The 19,132-nt window shown below is 36.1% G+C and overlaps 2 protein-coding genes across 2 annotated transcripts; one reads left to right on the top strand and one right to left on the bottom strand.

Moving 5' to 3' along the window:
- Positions 1-1,708: 1,708 nt before the first annotated feature.
- On the bottom strand, positions 1,709-14,051 carry LOC129806690 (cilia- and flagella-associated protein 44). Its single transcript, XM_055855459.1, has 4 exons — positions 11,772-14,051; positions 8,481-9,239; positions 5,272-6,733; positions 1,709-3,169 (listed from the first exon to the last, which is right to left on the bottom strand). The coding sequence occupies exons 1-4, from the start codon at positions 13,892-13,894 to the stop codon at positions 1,709-1,711; spliced, it is 5,805 nt and encodes a 1,934-aa protein (XP_055711434.1). The 5' UTR covers positions 13,895-14,051.
- A 61-nt stretch (positions 14,052-14,112) lies between these two features.
- On the top strand, positions 14,113-14,720 carry LOC129805651 (protein CEBPZOS). Its single transcript, XM_055853696.1, has 2 exons — positions 14,113-14,343; positions 14,560-14,720. The coding sequence occupies exons 1-2, from the start codon at positions 14,214-14,216 to the stop codon at positions 14,703-14,705; spliced, it is 276 nt and encodes a 91-aa protein (XP_055709671.1). The 5' UTR covers positions 14,113-14,213; the 3' UTR covers positions 14,706-14,720.
- The last annotated feature ends 4,412 nt before the right edge of the window (positions 14,721-19,132 follow it).

Raw genomic sequence — 19,132 nt, 5'->3', positions numbered from 1 at the left:
ACCGTTGGAAAGGTCTCGACCTCAGCTACAACATACTAAAATTTGATCAAAAAGCATCGTCTAGTTTTTGAAATATACGACATCGATTAATCGAATGAAGTTCGGGTCATTGGGGTCTCAGAAGAGTTATAGTATTCCACTCTTCTGGACGTTTTCGTACTAACATTCTCCATTTTATCTTATGTCGCAAGTATTCTAGATATTTTCGGACTAACATTCTCCATTTTGCCTTAAATCGCAAGTATCTGGGTGTTTTCGGGCTGACATTTTTTGTTTTGTTTTATTGCAAGTATTCTGGACGTCTGTGGACTAGCCAGGGCGGAGCATTCTCATACATTTTCCGTACAAAAATATGGTATATTTTTTCTTTAGTGATTTTTTAGTTTTAGTATAAACCCAAATGCAATCATTTTAAAACTTTTACCAAATGAAAGAGTATCTAATTCTATGTTATTGGCTCAAAATTTATAATGATTGCACGAGGATAACAATTCCTAAAACTTATATAAAAAAGATGTAAAATTCACAATTTTTTGAATTTTTCTGACAAATTTACTATTTGTAACACCAATAACATTTTAAATTCAATAAAAATATATTCTCTGTACATGTGCCTACCATTTCGTGTAATTTTTATTTTTGTGGGATCTAAGACTTAAAAATTATAAAGAATTTAAGAAAAATATACCATTTCTGTATTAAAACGCTCCATCCGTTAGTTAATCATCCTAGGGACTAACAGGCCTTATGTCCTATTTAGCAAGTATTCTGGATGTTTTCGGACTAATATTTTCCCTTTTTCTCCACGTTTTGTCTTATATAAACAGGAGAGTTCTTCAAATTTGAACATTTGAGGGGGCCCATATGATGTTGATCATATTTTCAAATGTTAACGTTTTTGATTCAATTTAAGGCGGGGGGAAGGGTAGGGTTCCTTTAAAGCTTCAAATCGTTAACAGACGGACAAAATAGCACAATTTTGAAATTATATCCAACTGATAAGTCAATTCTCTTTAGGAAAAAACTTGCCAATAGTCTTCAGTGCCTCTATGCAAAAACGTATGGAAAAATTAATGTCGAGAGGCCCCTGACTATCTCTTACTAGAAATCGTATGATTCGCGAATCACTGATAAATGGGATAAGTGAGAGTCTATTGTACTGCTCTCTTGGTAGAATTCGAACAGTAAAAATCATAATCGTTCAGTAAAAAAATTAAATTTTGTCAAGCTGTTTATTCTTCTGTCAGGTTGTCCGTTTAGCTGTCGGCAGACCTAGAGGCGAAACGGTTGGAGATAACGACTTGGGACTGTTGGGGGACCCCTCTTTCATTAGTTAACTCAATGATCATTAACACGACCATAATTTTTTCCTCACGCCTCTCCTTCTCCAAAGGTTATAAGGCTTGGAATCTCTGATAAGTCTGAACTGATCCCAATTGGTTATGAACTGATAATGGACAAGTTATTAATCAATAAACTCGTTTTTATTCGAAATCCAATTCTACTTTTAAGCTATTTTATGTGATTTTTTAAGTGATTTTATAAAGGCAAAATAGAAATCAGTGGCAAGAAAATTACTTCAGTCGATCAGTGAAATATTTATTTTTTATTATTAATAAATCTCAATCTACAGAAGAAGGTCTAATAAATTTATATGCTCGAATGATTTTTTTATCACTGATCTGATAACCTAATCGTCCTTAAACAGTTAAGCTAATTTATTCTGCAGTTTTTCCAAAAAACTTTCAATAAGAGTTTTAATAAAATTCGAGTCGATATCATCAGTTAAATTTGTTGTGGCAAATTCCTCAACATCTTGCACAATTTTATGGATATTCACCAGATGTAAGTTTATATCAGAAATTGCAGCTACAGCATCCACAAGTAGATTAATGTGACTTTTGTCTGTAAAGTCAGACAATTGCAATGTAACACAGATTTGTCTGAAGATTTCAGTAATAAGAGCGTCTGTGTAGGATTCAGCTCTAGTCACTGTGACAATTTCCACGGAATTCTCAACAATTCCGGAGATGACATCCTTAAAGTCAACATCATTTTCTTCAGTACGGAATTTTGTAATGATTCTCTCGAAAACATTTGCAATATCAGCCGCTGATATTGACCAGCGACATTCATCTGGAAGGTAGGAGTGAAAGTCCTGCACAATGCAGGGTAGGAGCTCTTCACTTTTACTGAAATCAAAGTTTTTAGCAACATTGAGGAAGTATTTAGTGAGATTTTCGCAGCATCGCTTTACATGCTTCTCCCCAAAGCGCTTTCCCAGGCTCTTCTGAAGGAAAGCTGTCACAATTGTCCCTATCTCCATTGAAAGTAGGAAGTCTGGTGATCCTCCTCGATCGCTATTTGGCACAGAATCAATGACACTGGCAAATATTGAGTCCTCATATTCCTTTTGATCAAAAACCACAATGCGATCCCGAGGAGTTTCCATGGTATCCATACCTAGAGATCCGAATGGTTTGCACTTTAAGCTAAGTGTACGAATTTCCCTCTGAAGGGATTCTATCTGATTTTTCTGTTGCTTCGAAATTTCTCTCAATTTTTCAAGATCTCTAGAGAAGTCTATCTTCCTCTTGATTTTCCGATTCTCGCGAATTTTTTCTTGATGAGCCAATAATTCATTGAGAAAATTCTGCTCTTCCTGGAGGACTGTCAGTATGTTCAGCTTATCTGTACCCTCACGAATCACTCGGATCAAATCAATCTTCTTCTCAGACAATATTCTCTTCTGCTCTGCTGTCTTCCTGTCGAAATCCTCAGCGATACTGTCGATATTTAGGCGGATCTCGAAGACTAAACGTCTCAAGACTGCTTCCTGTAGCTCATCTAGATTCACAATCATACCGAACTTCTTCATCATTGTACTCTTGATATCCATCTTCAGTTGCGTTATCTCACTCTCCATGCAGTGGCAGTCAGTTTTGAGGCGAGAAAGATGAACAATGTTCACGCGATGCTTTCTCTTAGCTTCCACAGTTTCAACAGCCAATTGCCCTACTCGAGCATAGAGCTTGGCCACGTTTTCGTTGGTGAAAAGCAGAGTCTTCTCCACACTCTCAAATCCACTTCTTTCCCGAAAATACTGAAGCTGATCCATTCGGAGAACTACTACAGTCTTCACGTCATTCAGAAGTTTTTGCTTCTCTCTCTGAAAACATTTTACAGGGGTAATATTTTGGATTTGGGTCTAATTGTTCAAATGAGAAATTGTTAGTTTTTACAAAAATAATATGATGTGCGCCTGGAATTAGGCAAACAATCCTTGTCTTGTTTTTGCACATAAGTGATCATAATTCTGGTTTTACTGCAATAATTTTTACAATTTTATTTGAAAATGAAAGGTTTTTGAATGGTTTACACAGAATAGTAATATTAAAGAACACAAAAAGTGCAATAGTCGAATTTACATCTAAAATTTACAATTTTATAAGCTACATTTTGTCCGAAAACAGTTTTTTCTATTTCTTTAAAATCCTGATAATGAGGGTATAGTAAACCGCCAATAGGAAATTTAGCAAGGATATAGCGAGATAAGGGGGATGGCAAGGCGTCCCAGGATTTGCGAAGTGCTTGAACTTAGATGCTATCTCTTAAAAGTACTTTCACATCAGTTACCGTTTACCAATTCTCAACTGATTTAAACAGATTTGTAAATCACTCGAAAAATTCCACAAAATAATTTTAAGAGTAAAAAAAAATTGATTAATACCAAAATTACTTATCGGTTCATAACGGGTTCATTACTGGTTCACAACCGATTTAAACGGATTTACAAATCACTTAAAAAAAATTGCCGAAATTCGAATAAAAATAAGTTACCGTTTATGAACCGGTTCATTACCGGTTCAAAACCGATTAGAACCGGTTCAGTTTTGTCGGAATTTCCAAGGCCTTTCCATAGAGCTCAAATATGACCCCATTCGCCTGATAAATGCGCTCTCTAGAGCCTTTTTATAACATTTGATCTTGAAAAATTGTTATTAGGAATGATTCAACGGTATTTTCAGACATGATCAATTGTCCGCCTGGGTAATCTCTAAAACATATCCAAAACGACTATAACAAACATATCCAAGTCGACTTATGGGGGGGGGGGTCTCCCGAAAGTCCCAAGTCGTTATCTCTAACTGTTTGGCCTCTGGAGGTGGCCACAGCCGGACGAATAGACGGACAAACCGGACAAACAGCGTGACAAAGGGATTATACATACTGCTCTCTCTGTGGAGTTCGACAGCTCCTACAAACGGTTAAAGCAAGTAGATGAAATTTTCATCTAAATACTGATATAAAGAACAGCATCAACAAAATTGAAGGTATTTTTGATCACCTTTCCGTAGAAAAACAAAAAAAAAACAATATTCGCTCTTTGAAAAACCAATAAAAAAGTGTATTTGCTACGAACCACGCAAAATCATCAAAATCGAACTGAAATAGGACAATAATTTTAAATAAAGTCTTAAAGCCTTTTTGGCCTAAGAATATCTCAAGTTTAAACGCAATTTCTTCCAAGTAAAGCTACTCAGATCCATGAGAACATCTTTTGTACCTTCGAGTGGTAACTGACGTTATGTAGAATTTTAAAGACTTATTAGGGAGATCACCTCCTTCCGGATGCGTCAGTGGTGTTTCTCTTTTCAGGGACACGAAAAATACACAGGATTCTTTGCCAAAGCTTTCGGCGTTACAGTGCGCCTTCCTCATTTGGCTAAAAAGGAGGGAATTTTTTTTTAAATCTTTTTTGTACCTTTATTCGAATCCGTTAAATCATCAAGAATGGTGCAGAAATGGGATAAAGAAAAGGAATTCCTCAAAGAGCAGTTCCTAAAAGGTCATAGCAGTAAAAGGAGTTTATTGATTTTTAAAATTTTTAAAGATTGAATTAGAAATTTTTGGATTCTTGTTCTTTGTGTTCGAAATTCGTTTCTTTGAAGGATAATTTTCTAAAAATATTCTTCTAAAATATACCAGCTAATTTCGTATTTGGCCCATTTTTTAAACTTATTAAATTCTGGCTATGCTACGCGTTTGGCATTTAGCAAATTTATATATAAAATTTCTAATTTTCCAATATCAATTTTTTCTTGTGTTTCAAAGGCCTTTCAATTTTTGTGGGGACGAATAAAATCGGTTCTGTAGACTCAAAACTATAATCACTTATGTGGCAAAAGGAGACTAAAATTAATTTGCCTTGGGAACGAAAAACAATATTTTGGAAAATTATTATAAGTATTTGTCCTTCAATTTCCTTACCCGTGATTTTAAAAGATTCTCCTGCTTCTCTGCCAAATCCTTCTGCACATCCTTGATAGTGTCCGTTAATTTTTCAAGTGTGCATTTTGTCTCTGTGATCTTCTGTTGTTCAGAAAATTGAGTCTCACCATTTTCCAGCATTTGTCTTCTGAGCTGTAAGACAAAATGGTACAATTCCTTGTCGTATTCATCAATCGTGTCATCTTCATAGCGGAAAGAACACTCTTGGCTGCCAGTTTCAACGGAGCCAACTGGAAGGGATGGGGGAAATTCCACCGAACCATGTTTTCCATCGAAAATTGCTTTGAAAATCTTGAAGAAACGACTTTCTGAGCAATTTTCTTGAAATTTAACATGAAAATTCTTTTCCTCATCCTTCAATTTAGTCAAATTCTTCTTTAAAGTTTCCAATTTTGTCTCATGACTCAGTATTGTGCCTAGAAGTTGACTATTTTCCAGCATTTTAGCATCAACGTGCTCCACAAGAGCTACTTCCTTTTCCTCAAAATCTCTTAGGATTTCCAGTTCTTCATTGAGTGTCAACAGATGTATTTCGAGGAATTTAACATCTAACTCTACAGTGAGTCTTTCATGATCCAGCTGTAAAAGACAATCGTCGAAATCATTGATTCTTTCACTAATATCTTCAGTTAATTGCTTCTGTTCAAAGAGTTTTCTAGACATTCGGGCTTTTCTTAATTCAATTTCACAAGATGTTTCACCATTCTCTGAATGATTGAGAATTTCTCTCTCCAAACCATCTATATCGAGGGCGACAGATGATTCTTCATCCACAATTTTTTTTCTGATAGAATCATCTCGAGATAGGCCAGTTACATCCTCTTGATCGAAGATTTTCAGAGAAATCTCTGGATATTCTACTTTTTCATTGATACTATTGTACGATGGAATAAATTGTCTCTCATTTTCGGGGATTTCCTCATGGATTTCCTTCAATTTCTCAGATTGACGCCCAATAGAAGCCACAAGATCGGCTTTTCTCTGGCGCAAACCAAAAATTTTCTCATTGTACTCATTCTTCTTCAGGAAAATTTCCTCACGAATTTTCAAAATTTCATCATATTTGTCCAGAAGCATATTGTGCGAATTATCTATGGGTAAATGCTTAAGATCTGTCTTAAGTTTGTAATCCCCAATTGTGGCTTTAGCATCGATCAGAGCTTTTTCATCATCTGGATGATTGACATTGATATTAGGTTTCTGAGAATTAACAGTTTCCCATTCGCGTTTTCTGTCCATTTCTCTGGATTTGCGCTCTTGATATTTATTCAGGAGACGTCTCATCTTCATGTGAAGATTAAATGTACCCTTGGTTTCTGTTAGATCCTTGAGAAATGACTCAATTCGATTCATTTTAACACCTTCCCCTTCAGCCTGAATTGGTTTATGGCTGAAGCCTAAATTCTTGTTTAATTCAATTGACAATCTTTGTTCTTTGGTTCTGAAATTGAAATGAATTAAATTGCAGTTGTTTATGAAAATACCCTGGTTTTTTAACCCTTTAAGGACGAGAAGGTCAAAAATTGGGGGTCAGAAAAAATCGTTTTTTCTGACTTTAGAGCATAACACAACTTCGTATGGTCATAGGAAAAATTTCAGTGTTGGGTCACCAATGACCCAATCGTCCTTAAAGGGTCAAAGGTCAAGGGTTTAATTGCCCTGCTTGTCTCAAATCTCAACCGACTGAGGCAATTTACGTTCGTTAGATTGCCTTCGGAATCGTTCGCAAATCTAAACGAAATTCAACCGATTATGAATCTCTAGACTAGATAACCCGATTTTACTGCTCGAACTCCACGAAGAGAGCAGTATATTGAGGACTTCAGAATGAAAAATGAACATCAAAAGTGCTAGAAAGAGAATTGGAAGTAAATTTTGTCAGCGAGAAAATTGAACATTTTCGTGTGTGTTAGTGAGTCTGTACATTCCCTTCCCTATCACTGTGCTGGACGATTAGTTGCCTCGCTAAGGCGATCCGGCACGATCAAAGGGGTAGAAAAAAAAACACACCGTGGGGAAATACTTGTGCTTTGCACCCTTCGTACTATGAGTGAGTGAAAAGGATGGGGACAGATGTCTTTTTTGCATTTATAATCCCTCGATTTTTTCACCCCCCAAAATTTCCACCTTCCACCCCCTGGAGACCAATTTTATCAACAAACCTTCACATTTCAGACGATTTCTGAGAAATGTCGTCATGCTGTTTGTCCGACTGTCCGTCTGTCCGTCCGACTGTCGCCAGCTCTAGAGGCCAAACGGTAAGAGATAGCGACTTGGGACCTTCGAAGGAACCCCCCCATAAGTCGACCCAAGGATCGTTAACATGCCCCTCATTTTCCCCCACCCCTCCCCTTCCTCTCCAAAACCAAGTTTTTGGGATTGCTCGAAAACGCATCGTGCGATTTTTTTTTCATTTTTGGATATGTTTTAGAGATTACCCAGGCAAACATTTCGTTTATATACGAAAATACCGTTGAATCATTCCTAATAACGGTTTTTCAAGGTCAAAGATTAAAAAGACACTAGAGAGCGTATTTATCAAGCGAATGGAGTCATATTTGGGCTCGTTGGAAAGGTCTTGGAATTTCCGACAAAACTGAACCGGTTCCAATCGGTTTTGAATCGGTAAAGAACCGCTTCATAACCGATAAATAATTTTTATACGAAATTCAATTAAATTACTCCTGAGGTGTATTTTGGGAAATATTTTGAGTGATTTATAAGTCAGTTCAAATCGGTTGTGAACCGGTAATGAACCTGTTATTTACCGATAAGTAATTTTTGTTCGAATATAATTTTTATTACTCTTTAAACTATTTTGTGGAATCTGAGTGATTTATGAATCGATTCAAATCGGTTGAGTACTTGTAAACGGTAAATGATGTGAAAATACTTTTGAGGTATAGCATCTAAGTCACGATTTCGAGCATTTTGCAAAGCCTTTTTGTCCGAGATTCCATTTGCGTTTCTTTTTCGGTTTTGAGTAATTTTTTGAACTATTCAAAGGCCTTTCATTTGCAACCAGAACAAAGAGAGTCAGCCAAGTAAAAACGGAATTTTCACGAAAGAAAAGCTAGAATATGATGAAAATGGATTTGCCTAATTGCAGGGGCGAAACTAAATCTTTAGCGGAATTCTATTTTTTCAAATTATTGGCCAAAATTACTGTTGTGAAGAAGGATACTCACGAGATTCTATCCACATCTAGTAGAATTCTTCTGTCCAGATCAGCTTTGCAGGCAAAGTATTCTTCATTGAGTTTCTGGACCCTGAAAGATTTGACACTTTTGACGGTATTGAGACCTGTAACTTCGATAGGATAGGTCTCCAAGGGATCTATAAAATAGTGCTTCATTTTGCTGCTGGCCAATTTGGCTTTTTCAACGTCAAAAGCCATTTTTCTCTTCAGGAGATTCATCTCTTTTTCAAGAGAATTCTGCAAGGCCTTATTGATTCTTTCATCAATTTGTAGGTCATCATTTTCGCCAATTCTCTGGTCTTCTGGCAATTGTGAATTCCTCTCAATTATGTCTTGAAATTTTTCACGATAGATTGTTAGGATATCACGAATTTGTTGTTTCTTTATTTGACTCTCTTTCTCACGCAACTCATCGGATATCTTTTGTTTCTCTTCTTCGAGGGATAGCGTTAGGGAGAAATCTTTGTCTAGGACCTCCTCAAAGTCTGAAGGAAGTAAGGTTTCTTCATATTCTTGAGAGGGGTTTTCAGGATTTCCTAGGGAATTCCATCGATAGGAAAAGATGTTACCATCGTGTCCAATTGAAAAGAGATACTTTCTGTCGTGACTATTGACTAAACGAGGGATTGTTCCTTTCTGATTGCCATGCATTACCAATTGCCAAAAGTCTGAAAAGCAGCGGATATCCTCTTGAATCTTTGTCAAGCGAATCATTCCATTATTTAGGCCAAAAATCAGCAAATCATCTCTGTAAATAAGGTAAAGAACAATAGCAGATCAAATTAAATGATTCGATTCTTAACCTGAGGGCATTGACATACTTGAGGATTAGCCGAGAGACGGCTTAGCGTAACTATATTCGAAATAATGGTTAAATCATATATCTATCCATTTCCACTAGAGCCCTGCATACCCGACCCGACCCGCGGGTACCCGCATGATTTTTTGCGGGTCGGGCGGGTCACGGATATAACTCTTCAAATTTTCGGGTATTACTTAAACATTTATACGACCCGATTTCTAGGATTTTTTAAAAAACATTTTTTTTAATTGATTAAGCTTTGGCGAAGTTTACAGAAGCATAGAAAAACGATATGATAAATCAAAGAACAATTTATGTGATCGGAAGAGTATATGAATTTAAAGAAGTAATAAAGTGATCTGACGAAGACAAATAATATTTATACTAGATCCAGGAATTACGCACCTGACGGGATTATGCTATTATGCTCATACAATTATGCATATTTGCCTAATATTGGATATCATTTTGTGAAAACATTGTTGAATTATACATTAACATACACTGTTTTGTGAAGCGCGAAATTGAAAAACACTTTAATGCTTATTTAAAAAAAAAACTTAAATTTCTTTAATTGAGGTAAAATTTTTGAATATTCTGACAATTTCTTGAAGAACTCCGGGTAAAAACCAAAAAGTCCTTGTTATAAATACAGCTCATTTAGACTTAATCAAATGCAATCACCTCTAGGTGCATAATGCCATTTCCCTAAATTTTTTCGAGCGCGAAAATACGCTTATTCCCGGGATAAAGATAGCAAGATAATTTTTCGAATTCCTTTTTAAGTCTACCACGATAGGACTTCTACCCCAAAACTATATTTTCTGAAATTTAATAAAGCGACAATATTATTTTGTATATTATGAATTCTTAGACTCGTTCAGGAGTATAATTCGTTAAATATATCCTTGAAACATTTTTTTATAAATATAAGCTCAAATTTACTCTTGTCTAAAAATATCTTCTCAATTATTAGAAAAACTGACTTTTATTAAATTAAAAAATTGATTCACTGATAAATATATTAAAGTAGACCAGCTATTGTATAGTCCACTAATATCTGGCTATATAAATTGACCAATACTCATATATTTGATGAAATTCATCATGTTATGTCATTAAAATTAAATTAATTTCGTTAAAATTATGGTCAAAATATGCACAGATGAAGTATAAAATGGTTATTATTGCGCTGAAAACACGCACAGTTCAGTTATAAAACGGTTAAGAATGCGCTTTTTTAAGCGCAATTTTAATTTTTTTACGATTGAGATGTGCGTGATTTTAAGAGCATTTACCGTTTTAATATTGAGCTGTGCGTGATTTTAAGCTCAATATTACCCGTTTTATGATTCAGCTGTGCGTGTTTTTAAGCGCAATATTAACCATTTTATGATTGAGTTGTTTCTCGTTTTAAGCTTAATCAAAACTGTTTTGTACATCTTCTGTAACAGCGCAATTTCAATTGTTTTATATTTGGCCAGTGCGAGTGCGAGTTTAACTACAATAAAGGTTAGGGCGTTTTATGCTGAAGTATTGCGAGGTTTGAACACTTCAGCGGCTAACGCGGCTTAATTGTTTATTGATTATTTTAACACAATACTCTACTTTAAAATGTTTTACGGTTTTATTGTGTTTAATTGAACAGACTTGAACACTTAATTTAAGATCAAGTATATTGTCTCAAAAATAACAAAATTTCCTTTCAAATAAAATAAGTATAGAAAAACCTTTATATGTTCCCGAGATATGCAGCTTTAATTTTTGTCATAAATCGCAATTAAGAAACGAACTTCGGGACGTCATCTACGGCATTCCTTGTTTCGGGTTAGATTCTTATCGATATCTTATTTTTTTCCAAATAATATCAAATTCAAAAACACCTGAAAATATTAAGTTTAGGAGAAAGTTCCCATGCTTTTTAGGATCCCAAGCTTTATAATGAATAAGTTTTTCCTGTGATTCTGCATGAATCGCTTTCATCCCGCTTAAGAAAAATGTTTTTTAACTTGTTTTTCAAGTAAGTTGCTTTACCAAGTAAATAAGGTAAATATGTACTTGGCGGATCAACCGCCGAAAAACGAAAGTTATGTTCAAGAAGTTATCACACTACGAAATTTGTAATTAAATTATTAATAATTCTAGAATTACTTATATTGATCACTTTAATTCAATTATACCTTAATTCAAATGGCTTGCGAGGATTTTGATTGGGTTAATAATTTTCGAGTTACTATTGTTCGAGATGGGTAAATTCATACATTTCTTGCGGGTCGGGTCGGGTACGGGTATTAAATTTTTTTTGCGGGCCGGGTCGGGTCGGGCAGCATTAAATTTCAACGGGTCGGGTCGGGTACGGGTCAAATCCATTGCGGATGCGGGTTGAAAAAACCCGACCCGTGCAGGGCTCTAATTTCCACTAAGCCGTCTCTCGGCTTAAGTCCTAAGTGTGTCAGGGACCTTAAGATCGCTTCTTACTTATAAAGGTATGAATTAATTTCAAAATCTTCAGCTTCTGGGATTGTAATGCATCTCACAGGATTGAATTCCTCTTCGAATTTGTACTCATAGAGATAACCACACTCATCCCCAGACATTGCAATCCAAAAGGCATCCTCCTCTATGAACTTCAGCCAAATAATTTGTCCAGGATCTAGTTCCTTAGTCTCTCGCTCAGCTTCCTCCTTCTGAAAGCTTGCAGTGAATTTCTCCATGGAATCGTCCTCAGATGGTGCTTTCCCAATTGTTTTTGGTGCATAAGTCGGAATAAATTCCTTCATGATTGCTTTTTTATACCATACTTCTGTAATTCTCTTCATTCTCTGGACTTCTTGCTTTTTGGGAAGGCATTGAAGCTCCTGAATCTCCACATTTGCCATGAAAAAGGTGTTTTCTGTGAAGAATTTGGGACTTTCTGGAAGTTTTACATGAAGAACTTCATTGTCTTGGCAGCCAATGAGGAGTTTTGAAGTATTTCTCGGGTTCCAGGTCATTGAATTGACTACCGAGGGCATTTTTATTAATCCAATGGGATAGAGATGAATCAAATTGTTTGTTTTCTTCAGCTGATGGATGAATACAGTTTGATCGACAGAACCTGAAGCTAGAAGATTTTCCGTGGGGTTTAAGGAGAGGGTTTTAATGGGTTCTTTGTGGGCTTTGATTGCCTGAACGAGATGAAGAGATTTATTGGTCAGATCGAGAAATACCATTCTCAGTGCTCCATCGTCAAAGCCTGAGATCAAAATACGTCCAGATGGATCACATTCAAGTGGCATCCATATCATATCACCCCCAAGGGATTTAAATTGATGCTGCAGGATTAACTGATGATTCTCATAGTTGTAGATGTGCAATCTTCCATCTCTCCCAAGGGTGGCAATGTGGCTAGTTGTAGGACTAGCAGAAATAGCTACAATCTCTCCTGCGTGGCATTTAAAAAGCTGGACAGGGGGTTTAGGGAAAGGTTCTGGACTGATATCGCACAGCCAGATACCTCCATTGCCATCCTGAGCCATCCACATGAAATCCTTGGGATCCAGAGGGGATTTCTTCACCAAGCATATCAATTGACTTGAATGGTGTTCATGGCCAATGAAGTACTCATAGAGAGGTTCAATTTCAATAAAAGCCTCATCTTCAGAACATGGAGCTGAGGACTCTACAGTGTCCCAGTACCAGACCTTAACATACCCATCCAGACTAATCGTAAAGACTTCTCCATTTTGCCAGAGAATTTGCATAATTGGAGCAGAATGGCAAGGTCTTCGATTTTTCCTGCACACTTCATACTGAATCCTTCCTTTCTCCCACACCAAAATATTCCCCCAACTGCATCCCGACAGTACTTTATCCTCCTCTATGGCCAGGATTCCGTAAATGTCACAAATTGTTGTCTTTCCGAATCTCCCAAGTTGTCCCTTGAGCTTCAATCCTGTAAAAGTTCGACACATCTTCCAGAATTTAATGTGTCCAGCACCACATGTAATCAGGGACATGTCACTGACTGAGGAGAATTGAAGATTGAACACGAGGTTGCTGAAGGATTTCTGCTGTAAGACAATTTTCTCCTGACGCCAATTCCAAATGGTCAGCATTAAATCTGGAAGGCCAGATTGAGATGCCAACATCTCCCCATTGCTACTGTAGGCAAGTGATGATATTGTAGCACTTCCACCTCCCATTAATTTGGACACTATAGTCATCCTGGGATACTCATAGAGATATATCGCAGAATCCTGACCATTTTCTCCAACAGTTAAATAATTGTATTTGGGATTGACAGCAATACTACCAATACCAACTCCTCCCTCGCTCATTCGCACATTCACAGACAACTTCGAGGTGTTCAGGAAGTGAATGAGATTCCCAGAAGCAAACACCAAGACATTCTTATCGATCAAACAGAGATTAGAGAGCTTTTTGCAGTTGTAGCCGAAAGAATAGTCAAACTGGAGGATTTCTCGTGGGATTGTAGAATTTTCACTGAGAACTGGGATTATTGTATCGTGGTATTGTACAACTTCCTCCTCTTCTGATCGAATTGCCTCGAACTTGCTCAGAAGGCGTTTCTTCTTGAAATCACGATCTCTTCGCTCCATATTTTCACGGTAAATAAATTTATTTGTTACCAAGGAGATTGGAGTTTGTTATCCAATGCTTGTCCATCAATACAGGGAATATTTAAATTTTTTTAGGAGTAATTTTAGAATTATTTTAAGTTTTGGAGGGAAATACCGGAAGTCCCAGAATTTTAAATTTTCAAATAAAAAGTAATTTCTCAGTATTCTCGTTGGCGCTGTTGTCGTTCTAGCAGTTTTCAAGAAGTGAAAGTTCTGTCATCGTGTCTGCAAAGTGTTTTTTTTTCTTCTCGTGAAAATATCAAATGAAATCGTTCTTTCGAGGCGATTTTCACATAATATGATACGTAAGAGTGAAAAATCGCCTGTGTGGAAAATCATCAAGAGAGGAATAGGCATTGGAATAGCTGCAGAAGTGGCCTTTCTCGTTGGTTCTTATGCTGTGTGGCATCGCATGAACACAAATAGTGGTAAGTACTTTTTTATCACAAAATCCAATATTTGCCCATTTGGGGACAGTTTCCTGGGGAAAAATGTGTGAAAAATAAGGAAAAATGCCGCATATGCGGTGATGAGTCACCTTTGGGGCCCCCACGAAGTTCACATGCGTAACTTCGCGCTGTCTTCGTAATTCATCTGATGAACTTTTTTTGTTTTTGACATGCGATTGTTTTTTTTTGGTGCAGATTTTCGAAAGTACATGCACGAGAATTATCCGTACTTCCTGGAAGGATTCTACAGAGTTGGTGAACTTTTGGGCAAAGGAGCTGAAATTCGTCAATTGGACGCTACTCAGTGGAATAACAGGAGTGAGGTGAAGAAGGACTGGTGAGTTGAAAAAACTAGTAAAATCTTGCAAATTCTTTCCTGACATTATTTCCTTTGAATCCATGGGGATTGTATCTTACCTCCTGAATAAAACCCATTAAAAATTACCCTGGTTACGATTCCTTCAGCATAGGAGAAGCCGGGGCAATATTGAACTCGAATTAGTCTAATTTCTCTTATTTAAAAGAGTTACTGGGGAAGAGTCACTGAATTTATTAATCTATTCTAAATTTATGATTTTTTACCAAATTTATACCCAAATTAAATTGTTGTTCTGACTGACTTAAAAAAAAAATGTATGCACAGTTTTGAGGGCCAATATCTTCTAGTATCCAAGATAAAAATAATCAGTGTATAAAGAAGCCCCGCCCACAAAAAAATATATCTTCAATTTTCACCAGAAGATAAATAATTATTAAATATTTCTAATAAAATTATAAAATTGCTATCACTAACTTGCGGAATAATTGATAAAGTAATAAATTTTATAAAAATAAGAAAAATGATTAACAGCGGTGTGACATTTATGCTGTCACATTTATGACCGTGATTATTTTTTGTGTATTTTATCTTGATATATAGAATCGCGTCGAGTGAACTGTTCCTGTTGGTCGAAATGGGTAAAATTGTCTTGACGCGATTCTTTACATTGTCTTTCGGCTAAGCCTTAGGTCTGAAGCCTCTATAAGCTTATCTAGGCTTATCAGTGGTCATTTTCTATTTTAAATAATCTGAGTGAGGAAGGCGAACAAAAGAAAAAAAAATTCATTGAAATTGGTTAATAAACATTGGAGATAGAGTCCGGTCCATATGGATATAGTAAGGGTCGGGGTACAGTGCCTTGGGGTAGAGACGGATGGGACCCATTATTAGAAAGATCGTGCTCTCAGATATAATACACTATGCAACAAATTGACAACTTTTTTCTGTCTCAGAGGTCCCACATGGTACGTTTGATAGAGTCGAGTCCCCTGATCAAGAATATGGTTTTGGTTTTTCTCCTATAGGGGGAGGCTTTGAACTTTCGCATACTAAAATGATGTTCAAGTTCAGTGATTTTTTCTGACTACCATGCAAACCGTATGGATTCTCCAACTATGCCAAAAAAATGTCTTACTTATAAGGTTCATAATCCCACCAAACATAATCCCAGAAAATCCTTAGATTTTCCTCCAGAGGAAAATGAAAATTTAATGGCGATTTATCCGATAGATGAATCAAGTTTCTATTATCGCACACGATTCACGCCATCATTGAACATCCCATTTTCACCGTAAATTTTGCACCGGACACTAAAAGTTGCACATCATTGTTTAAAGGGAACTCTAATCTACTTGATTAACCCATTTTTATAAGGAATAAAACATTTTAATATCACTTTTTTGGAACTTTTCTGAGAGATGTTTTATTGACATTAAAAACCATTTTTTTGCTTGATTCTACGAGAATTTCACTCCGGAAACGGTTAAATCTGATGAATACTTTCTTGAAAAGTCCAAATATCATCAAATTTACACGAATCAATAAGTTTTTAAAGCTAAAAATTGACTAAAACTCTGCAAGCGAGAAGACCACACAAGATTCCACCATTCCTCCACGGAGCCGGATATGCACAAAAACGTTTGAATGTGCATCATTGAAGATTTCTCTGTTCCTGCAGCTGCAGGAATCGGGATTTAGCACAGATATTGAGCTTCAGCAGGTGAACAAGCTAAAATTTTCACAAAACATCTTCTTACGGACAGTTTCTTTTCTTTGTCATGCAAAACAACACAATAGTGAGGTTATGTCAAAGATTGTCAAAAACCAGTTGTAAACTGTATGAGCTTATTACAGATGTGATTCTTTCATTGCACATTCAGTTTGTGCAAGCTTGAAAAATATTTTTATATCAAAGAAATGCAAAATTGCTTAATAATTACTCAACTGCAACCTATTTGAGTCAAATTACTTCTTGTTTATCAATTTTACGATTTTTAAGTTTTCCTTTTTAGTGATGGATCAAATCGGTAGATTACAATAGATGTGAATATGAGGGATCGTATCTAAAATGAAGTTTCCTGGAAAATATCTGAAAGAAGCAGTCTTCTATTTGCGATCGATGAATCTGAGTCAAGTTTGTGAATTTTGTTCCACCCACAAAAAGTGTCTGTTCAGCCTAAAAGATTTTTACTTAAATCTGATTCCTAATAACCCTTCTACCCTCTGTGATAGTAGTTTTTCAGAAAAGTGATATTAATTCTGCACAATCGTATGAAATATTGCACAGCAAAATTACAGTTTTTGACCTGTTTTTATTTTTTGCTTCCTGAAACTAGGAAAAAAGGATTAGACTCTCAATTTTTTCAGGAAAGATGGGATTTAAGGTTAGCTATTACAATATAAAGCCATATGTCAGATTCATAAAGGAATATGGGAGAAATATGAAGTGTCCGAAGGTAGCGTATATGCGAACGATCAAAGCCTCCCCCTACGTCACAATTTTTTTTTAATAATAGTTTAATATTTTTTCTGCTTTGCCTTACATTATCCGTTCTATCTCAGGTACTGGTGGACGGAACTTAAAAAATGTGGGTCCGTTGGAAAGGTCATTAGTTGTGCTTCAACTTTGCTAATAACAAAAAACTTTGTAAAACCACTCCTTCATGGTGTAAAATTAGAGTTTCTCTAAAAATTACCAAAACAGTGGTCTTAAAATGAGGTTTTAAAAATTTGTATAAAATAAACTAAACAAAATATTAAAAATCCATTGACACCAGACGATAGGCACCATTTAGGACTACAATTTTGCTCATCTAAGACATCGCGCTCCGATCACTCTAAATGCCTCATTTGTTAGTTTTTGTCATTTTCCAAAAATATAAAATCCCTAATTCGTTTCGACCTCAGCTACAACCGCTACTACATACTAAAATTTAAAGAAAAAGCATCGTCTAGTTTTCGAAATATTCGAAAATTGATTTTTCAATTAATCGAACCTTCGCTTAAATCGGATGAAATTGAGGTGGCTTAAAGGCTGTAGTAGTACACCATGAGAGCTTTGCAAAACACCATTTTTTTTTTTCAAATTCTGACAATTAGAACCGGAGATATGGCCATTTTAAAATTGAATTTTTGACTTTTATTAGCTCGAGTCAGGAGGTCGGGAGGGGCTTAAGTTTTTTTTCTTTAATTGAGAGCTCTTAGGTATAGCTCTAACATCCTAAAATTTTGAGCTCGATCGATGCCATAAGGGCTGAGTTACTAAGAAAACAAAATTTGGGGATGTTCCAAAACAGCGGAAGGGGGGGGGGGGTGGGAGGAGTGGAACTGACATCACCTACTTCTAGTCGCCCATCGACATTTAACCTTTGCCGAAAACCGCTTGTCTATTTCTCTCTTCGTTCTCTCGCCCGAAGTGGTTATACGACGGACGGGACGGGACGTCCACGAAAATCGATTTTTGGCGCACATGATTTTCGTGATCTATGAGTGTCAAAACGTGTAAATCCAAAATTTGGCCCCGATCTATGACGAGGTCGCATTTCACCTGTGACCACAAAATCTGAGATTCTAAAGAATCTGTGCTAAAACTTTATAAATTTTAGTTGGTATTAAAAGGGCGTTATTGATGTATATTTGTCGAAGGCAGCCAAAATTTCGAACTCCAAAATCCCGAATGTTTAAAATCCTGAAAGGGATGAAATTATATGGAGGATAATGTGTAGAATAATTTCCCAAGATACAGAAAATTTCGCTTTGCCTGCTTTGCCTCTAGCAAGCACGACTGCAATCGTGGGAGTATGTATGACACTTTTAAGAATTCAGGTTTTTTCCCCATTTGGAATTTTGGCTTTCGGGATTTTGACCGGGACCCATATTTGTGGGTTGGAATTATTGAGCAGGATAATGAGTGGTGTACCTTTGAACTGAAGGATCTCTAAAATAGAGTTTTTTTCACTTATTTTTCAATGAAGCTGAACCTTATCATGATATAATTTAGCTCCAGAAACCAAATGCGGAAGTAAATTACATTATGATATGGCTCAATTCCATTAAAAAAATAGCAGAAAAAACTTAATTTCAAAGCTGCGCCAATTCAAACGTGCTTCACTTCCCCCTAAAAACTCCTTGCACCTAAAAATCAAAAGAGTTTTTCGGAATCATTTCTAATTCGGAATGGTAAATCTTTTCAATGTTTTGTAGATGGGCAAAAGAAAAAAGAAACACGAAGAATATTCTTGAATGAATGCCCTATAAACACTTACGATTTCAGCCGAGAGACAGCTTAACCTTAACGTAATTATAATCAAAATAATGATTTGACTAAATTTCCATCAGTTTCCCATTAACTAAGCAGTTTCTCGGCTTAAGCCAAGAGACGGATTAGTCAAAAACTGATGGAAATGTAATCTAATCATTACCATGATTATAATTACATTAAGCCGTCTC

Source organism: Phlebotomus papatasi, chromosome 3 (genome assembly GCF_024763615.1).
Source record: "Phlebotomus papatasi isolate M1 chromosome 3, Ppap_2.1, whole genome shotgun sequence".
Classification (NCBI taxonomy): Eukaryota; Metazoa; Arthropoda; class Insecta; order Diptera; family Psychodidae; genus Phlebotomus; species Phlebotomus papatasi.
This window is presented reverse-complemented; position numbering and strand designations above follow the sequence as displayed.

Coding starts and splice junctions, on each gene's coding strand:
- LOC129806690 (XM_055855459.1), bottom strand. CDS start 13,894: ATGGAGCGAAGAGATCGTGATTTCAAGAAGAAACGCCTTCTGAGCAAG. Junction 9,240..11,771: donor ATTAATTCATACCTTTATAA/GTAAGAAGCGAT, acceptor CCTTATTTACAG/AGATGATTTGCTGATTTTTG. Junction 6,734..8,480: donor CTAGATGTGGATAGAATCTC/GTGAGTATCCTT, acceptor TTTCAATTTCAG/AACCAAAGAACAAAGATTGT.
- LOC129805651 (XM_055853696.1), top strand. CDS start 14,214: ATGATACGTAAGAGTGAAAAATCGCCTGTGTGGAAAATCATCAAGAGA. Junction 14,344..14,559: donor TCGCATGAACACAAATAGTG/GTAAGTACTTTT, acceptor TTTTTGGTGCAG/ATTTTCGAAAGTACATGCAC.